The sequence below is a fragment of the Dama dama genome, chromosome 17, assembly GCF_033118175.1.
Source record: "Dama dama isolate Ldn47 chromosome 17, ASM3311817v1, whole genome shotgun sequence".
Lineage (NCBI taxonomy): Eukaryota > Metazoa > Chordata > Mammalia > Artiodactyla > Cervidae > Dama > Dama dama.
Window position 1 is genome coordinate 61,303,615 of NC_083697.1, and position 7,898 is coordinate 61,311,512.

General features: G+C 41.4%; 1 protein-coding gene across 1 annotated transcript; it reads right to left on the minus strand.

The window, feature by feature from the left end:
• Positions 1–380: 380 nt before the first annotated feature.
• Positions 381–7,378, minus strand: LOC133071852 (lysosomal-associated transmembrane protein 4B-like). Its single transcript, XM_061164708.1, has 5 exons — positions 7,336–7,378; positions 6,072–6,534; positions 4,105–4,247; positions 3,811–3,898; positions 381–534 (listed from the first exon to the last, which is right to left on the minus strand). Exons 1-5 carry the CDS (start codon positions 7,376–7,378, stop codon positions 381–383), a joined length of 891 nt encoding a protein of 296 aa, XP_061020691.1.
• Positions 7,379–7,898: the final 520 nt, after the last annotated feature.

Consider the following 7,898-nt stretch of genomic DNA (forward strand, 5'->3'; position numbering starts at 1 on the left):
TATATAGCAAACAGGTTATCTTTTACATAATTTTCCAGGAAGTTTTATGCTCTATCACTGAACTCAGAATGGGTTGAACCAAAATTCTCCTTCAGTTCTGGGAAAGCCATTTGACCCCCTAAAGGTTTTATTTATTTTCCCTTCCACCAAAAAAAGAAAGAAAAAAAACCAAACTCTGGTCTAAGAACAAAGAAGGAGACTTGGGTTCTGATCCAGGCTCTGATACTTCATCTTGGGTAATTTCCCAAATGTCTGGCAGCTGACTTTGACTCAAGGGCCCCCTCATGGCTTTCACAAACCGCACAGCTGTCTATTCATGTTCGGATGACTCTTCTGGCCATGTCTGGACCCTCCTCCTCATTTTGTCTCAGGTGCTTCCCTTAATGGAAGCTGAAGAGGATAGAAGTATACTGCTCTTTCCCGGAACCATGGGAGCCGAGTCGTCGAGACTGTTGGAAGCTCTGCTCCACGCTGTCATTCAGGGTCTGTGGCCTTGGCCTCACCCACGCGGTCAAAGCTGGACCTCCACTGGTCCTAATCAAGGAAGAGGCACGTAAGAGGCACACCCAGCTTCTTAGTGTCCACTCACATCCTACTGGTGAGAATGTAGTCACAGGACCATATCTAATTACAGGTAGGCTGCGGAATAAAGAGTGAATGAGCAGTCACATGCCCAGGTACCACTTAATTACCCTGGAAGGAGAGAGAACTGATCTGACAGGAGAGGGGCTGACTCCACTGTGTGCTTAGACCTGGAAAGCTTAAGACAGCTTTGCAGGCATCTTATGAGATATCATTATTTTCATCTTAGAGTTGGGGGCACTTGAACTCAGAGTAGTAAAGTAATTAGGTCACAGCCAAGTTGAACGTGGAACTGAAATCTGAAATTATTTTAAAGCTTGTTTTCCTTCTTTTTTCCCCCAGCTTCACTGAGGTATAATACATTGTGAAAGGATTCCTTCCATCGAGTTAATTAACACATCCACCACTTCACATGTTTACCTCTTTTTGGTGGGAGGTGGGTGAGGACATTTAAGTTCTACTCTCGTAGCAAATTTCAACCATAGGGGTTTCCCTGGTGGCGCAACAGTAAAGAATCTGCCTGCCAATGCACCAAGTTATACATTAGCTCCTCAAACCTTATTCTTCTTAGAGCTGAAAATGTGTAACCTTTTACCAGCTTCTCCCTACTTCCTCCACCCCCAAACCGTGGCAACTACCATCCTACTTTTTCTATGAGTTCAATTTTTTTTTAAATTTCCCATATAAGTGATATCAGAGGTATTTGTCTTTTTCTGCCTAGCTTATTTCACTTAGCTTAATGCCCTCCATGTTGTCACAAATTACAGGGTTTCCTCCTTTTTCTTAAATATTTTGTACTCTACATTCCTTTCTCTCCTTGCTAATAGTCTTCAGTTAATACATCTTGTCTCTTTTAGTTTAGAGTGATTTTTCTTTTTCTCCCTTTTCTTAAGTCTATAATATACAAAATGTTTGCCTATATTGATTTTTTATTTTCTTCTAGCTCAAATATCACTTATTTGAGTATCCTTATGTTCATTTTTCTTGCATTTGGTCACCTTTACTACCTCAAATTATCAGAAATTATCATAATTCAAACATTGTTTTTCTGTTCTATTCACTGTTTATATTAATATCTTTGTTTTTGTTGTTTTTCCCTACCTTATCTTTCTTCTAACAATTCATTCCTGTGGGAATAGGCTAACTCAGACCAAAGGTATTTCTACCTTGATTGAAATCAGTCAATAAAGTCCATGGAATAATAAAAATGTTACCTTGAGTTTCCAAAATATGTTTGTCTATTACATATCAAGATATTGTATTAGATAAACTGGAATTACATTATTGACTTTTTTGTGAGTTCAGTATACAAAATAAAATGTCATTCAGTAGGGTCATTAAAATCACACATTGGTTTACTGGAAATAGCCAAATTCTAAGCAATGACATCATTGTATAAGAACAAAAGGTAAGAAAGGTGAACTTGAAAATGTAGAGGCTGACTTGATAAGCAGCCATTTTTATCTCCTGGTTTTCACTGTGCATGTTCTCAAAATATTTGAGCTTTAATCTGGAGCAATGTTTATACAAATTAATTAGATTAATAAAAAGAAAACCAATTAGATTTCTATTTTACTAATTTCAAGAGACCAATTTAACTAATAAAAGAAAATTTAACTCATTTCCCTGTTACAAGTAGATTCATGCAGACATTGTCCTAAAACTTCAATTGTTTAGTCAAAAAAAAAAAGAAAAGAAATTGAATACTATTTAATCCCCCCAATATAACAAATATTTTCTTACATTTCTTGAGTTTTAATAGGATAGGATATAGATTGTGCTTTTTGTTTAACAAAAAAGTAACGAAAGTGACAACAATCATATTAATGATACAGCTGTCCCTCAGCAAAACTAGGGATGATTCTAGGACCTCTGAAGTTATCAAAATCAATGGATGCTCAAGTCCCTTATATAAAGCAGTATAGTATTTACATATAATCTACACACATCCACCCATGTACTTTTAATCATCTCTAGACTGCTTATAATACCTAATACAATGTAAATACTATGTAAATAGTATTTATACAATATAATTACCATGTAAATGTTATGCAAATAGTTGCCAGAGTGACAAATTCAAGTTTTGCTTATTGGAATTTTCTGAAATTTTTTCCAAATATCAGTTGATCCATAGTTGGTTGGATCTGTGGATGCAGAACCTGCAGATAATGAAGGTCTACAATACATATCTCAGTACACAGCCATAGGCAGTGTAAAATCCAGCTGTACCAGTCAGAGGAGGTTCACTGTTATAACAATCAGCTCCAGCCTATCAATGCTTGACACAAAAAGTCTGTTTTCATTCATGAACTAGTTCAATAGAGGTGTTCTTGGTCAGGCAGCCGTCTTGTATGATTCCCTGTCAGGCAGTTTCTCAGGACTCAGGCTCCGTGGAACTCGTGTCTCCAGCACCACCTAGGGCATTGGAATCCTCTGATTTCCAGCTTCCCAGATGGCAAGAGACGGAGGGAGGGGAGAACTGTGGAGGAGGTGAGTTCCCAGACCCACAGCCAAGGGCCAGACTGAGAAGTGTAGTCCAGCTTTAACACCTGGAGAAAAAGGAAATAGAGGCAGCTGAACACATAGCCCTGGTGGTTCAGTTGGTGAAGACTCTGCCTGCAATGCAGGAAACTGCCTATAATGCAGGAGATCTGGATTCCATCCCTGGATCAGGAAGACACTTCAGAGCAAGAAATGGCCACCCACTCCAGTATGCTTACCCGAGAAATCCTATGGACAGAGGAGCCTAGTGGGCTACAGTCTGTGGGGTAGCAAGGGTCAGACGCGACTGAGCAAGTAACACAAACACATAGGAGTCACTGCCAATTCAGTCACAACAAACAACAACTGATTTTTTCTGGTCTAATTTTGACTTTAGTTTACACTTCCAAAAGAGAAAAAGGGAGTGAAAAATCATAATGTCTTCAACTTTGGGGCTCAGCATATACAAGACTCCTTGGACAAAGGTTCATCCAGATTGTTGAAAGTTTTGTTGCAGAGGGAAGACTGGGGCAACCTCCCCACCCCCACAGAGAGAAGTCTACAGTTACTCCATCACAGAGCTCTAGCTAAAGCCCAGGTTTCAAATGACAGAGTTTCAACCTAACACCTAAAGTTTTAAGCTTTGGCATTTCAGTAAGAAATAAGCTCAGAGAGCTCATCTCAGAAGTAAAATTAAGCTGTCTCTCTCAGCTACGCCCCACTTCCAGGCTTAGGCAGACACACAGGGCGGCGGTGGTAGGGGGTAACAGCACTGCAGCGTCACTGCTGATAACATAATCCAGGGCATCAGAGGAGTTCCTGCCACTGATGTGAAGTGAAGTGAACTCACTCAGTCGTGTCCGACTCTTTGCGACTCCGTGGACTGTAGCCCACCAGGCTCCTCCATCCATGGGATTCTCCAGGCAAGAATACTGGAGTGGATTGCCATTTCCTTCTCCAGGGGATCTTCCCGACCCAGGGATTGAACCCAGGTCGCCCGCATTGCAAGCAGATGCTTTAACCTCTGAGCCACCAGGGAAGCCCAGAAGTTCCAAACACAGCTGATCAAATAATCCTTAACAGTCAAGATAATGCTGATAAACAGAAAAATAATGAGGACCAAACAGATAGGATTCACTGACATGATATCATCTTTGTGAGGAAAATTAGGAGGCAGTTGAGAAGGGAAAGGCAAAAGAGAAAAGGAAAGATATACTTATTTGAATGCAGAGTTCCAAAGAATAGCCAGGAGAGATAAGAAAGCCTTCCTCGGTGATCAATGCAAAGAAATAGAGGAAAACAATAGAATGGGAAAGACTAGAGATCTCGTCAAGAAAATTAGAGATACCAAGGGAACATTTCATGCAAAAATGGGCTCAATAAAGGACAGAAATGGTATGGACCTAACAGAAGCAGAAGAGGTAGCAAGAATACACAGAAGAACTTTACAAAAAAGATCTTCACGACCACGATGGGGTGATCACCAACCTAGAGATAGACATCCTGGAATATAAAGTCAAGTGGGCCTTAGGAAGCATCACTACGAACAAAGCTAGTGGATGTGATGGAATTCCAGTTGAGCTATTTCAAATCCTAAAAGATGATGCTGTGAAGGTGCTGCACTCAATATACCAGCAAATTTGGAAAACTCAGGAGTGGCCACAGGACTGGAAAAGGTCAGTTTTCATTCCAGTATCAAAGAAAGGCAATACCAAAGAATGCTCAATCTACCACACAATTATACTCATCTCACATGCTAGTAAAGTAATGCTCAAAATTCTCCAAGCCAGGCTTCAGCAATACGTGAATTGTGAACTTCTAGATGTTCAAGCTGGATTTAGAAAAAGCAGAGGAACCAGAGAACAAATTGCCAACATCCATTGGATCATCTAAAAATCAAGAGAGTTCCAGAAATATATCTACTTCTGCTTTATTGACTATGCCAAAGCCTTTGACTGTGTGGACCACAATAAACTTTGGAAAATTCTTAAAGAGATGAGAATACCAGACTACCTGACCTGCCTCTTGAGAAACCTGTATGCAGGTCAGGAAGCAACAATTGGAACTGGACATGGAACAACAGACTGGTTCCAAATAGGAAAAGGAGTACATCAAGGCTGTGTAGTGTCACCCTGCCTATTTAACTTTTATGCAGAGTACATCATGAGAAATGCTGGGCTGGAGGAAGCACAAGCTAGAATCAAGATTGCTGGGAGAAATATCAATAACCTCATATATGCAGATGACACCACCCTTATGGCAGAAATCAAAGAACTAAGGAGCCTCTTGATGAAAGTGAAAGAGGAGAGTGAAAAATTTGGCTTAAAGCTCAACATTCAGAAAACTAAGATCATAGCATCTGGTCCCATCACTTCATGGCAAATAGATGGAGAAACAGTGACAGACTTTATTTTGAGAGGCTCCAAAATCACTGCAGATGGTGACTGCAGCCATGAAATTAAAAGATGATTCTCCTTGGAGGAAAAGTTATGACCAACCTAGATAGCATATTAAAAAGCAGAGACATTACTTTACCAACAAAGGTCCATCTTGTCAAAGCTATGGTTTTTCCAGTGGTCATGTATGGATGTGAGAGTTGGACTATAAAGAATGCTGAGTGCCAAAGAATTGATGCTTTTGAACTGTGGTGTTGGAGAAGACTCTTGAGAGTCCATTGGACTGCAAGGAGATCCAACCGGTCCATCCTAAAGAAAATCAGTCCTGGGTGTTCATTGGAAGGACTGATGCTGAAGCTGAAACTCCAGTACTTTGGTCACCTGATGCGAAGAACTGACTCATTGGAAAAGACCCTGATGCTGAGAAAGATTGAGGGCAGGAGGAGGGGATGACAGAAGATGAGATGGTTGGATGGCATCACCGACTCGATGGACATAAGTTTGAGTAAACTCCAGGAGCTGGTGATGGACAGGGAGGCCTGGCGAGCTGCGATTCATGGGGTCGCAAAGAGTCAGACATGACTGAGTGACTGAACTGAACTGCACTATCGTATGTATTCCTGGATGGAACTTGGATAAACAAGTACAGTGACTGCAACCAAGGTGTTCAGGGCAAAACCAAAGATCTGGTAACAGAAGGATGGGATGATCCTGGTCACATGTTGCTTGTATGCTCCGTGCACAGCCGCTGCCCAGATAAGGACCATGAGAACAGAAATTGTGATGGCAATGCACATGTTGACATCATCCATGAACTCAAAGTCACCTCCGAGTTCAGAACTTGAAGAGTGATACTGATCTGGATCAGCCAGGGCACTCAACAGAGCCAGCAGCGCTACAGCATTGAAGATCAGGTACCGGGTGCCCGGCAGGATGGTGCCCGCCAGGACACGGCAGCACAGGCAGCCGCTGTTGGAGGAGAACAGCGTCCGGGGGCCACCACCGTCATCACTCAGGCTGCCCGCACAGTGGTACACCAGGCTACTGCTGGCATCTCGGTCAATCTGGCTCCCTCTCCCCGGCCCGCTCACCACCCAGGAGAGCTCCTAGCTGCTGTCTCTGACAGACCACAATGGCTGATTTTTGAAGTGTTCCCACATACACCCACTTTTATAAGGGAACAGCCCTGGAAATGCAAATAATGACAAAGGACACGAGAATGTCCACCCTATTATATGTACCTGAAATTAAAAGAAATACCAGATTAAAGTCAGCTCTTTCAAAATGGAGTTCCAAATCCATAGCCATGACTGCTACTATGGAGTAGTGCCTTTAGCGGAGGTAAACAGAGGTAAACAGAGCTAACCAAGGGTACCGTCTGAGAAATGAGCTTCCCTCTGCAAGGAACCCAAGGTGGGCACACTTCTAAGATGATCTTCTAGATTGCTATTCCGTGGAAAATACCATTCCCAGGATTAGGTTATTTTATATGGCGTACAAAAAGGATTCTGTAGCTGTGATTAAAGTCTCTAATCAGTTGACTTTGTTATTTAAAAGGGAGATGCTCTTGAATGGGCCTAAACTACTCAAATGAAACCATTCGGAAAAAAAGTCTAGGGTCAGAGACAGAAGTCAGAGAGATCCAGTACAGCAGAAGACACTCTCTGTTGGCCACGAAGAAGCAAATTTCCATGATGTTTTGAAGAACTCAGAGCCCTTTTTAAATGTAGATAGCCCTATACCATTTACAAAAAAAAAAAAAAAAAAGTAGCTTTCCAATTGAGCTATTTTATATAGTGGATGGATCAACTAGCAATTTTATGCTGCATAGGGTGACCCCATCTTATCTGTATATTTGGGAATGTGTCCTTACTCGCATAGTGCTCATACGGTGACTTCTCTAATGGTTTTGACATCAGCCTAGCTACATAGCAAAGAAAATTCCACAGTTAGGCTTTTGTAGTTTGCCACCATAAATATATAGATGCCAGCATTCCTTCTACAAAGTATTCTCAAGCATGCAGAAGCCGTTAACATTGAGCCTTTTGAAATACCAAAGCCATAATGGTCTTTTAAATTCTCAAATGTGATCATGTCAAGTGACATGCTCACAATAAGCATGACTGTTTAAAATAAAATTACCAGTGAGATACCATTGTCTACAGGGTGAGTCCTATCAGTGCCCTGACAATCTAGCCCCTGCTTCCCTGTCTACATTCATCTCGTTTCTCTCCATATGCAGGCTTCCCAATCTTGTTCTGAATGTAAGTTGTTACTCCTTGCCTGCGTGCCACAGGCATCCTGACTTTTTCTTTTATCTTTGGACTAACGTTTATTTATGCTTGAAGGTTTTATTTCAACTCAAGTCTCCTATTACATTCATTGTTCACTCCCACTGTTTGGCTCTTGGGACTTCCCTGTCGACTCAATAGTAAA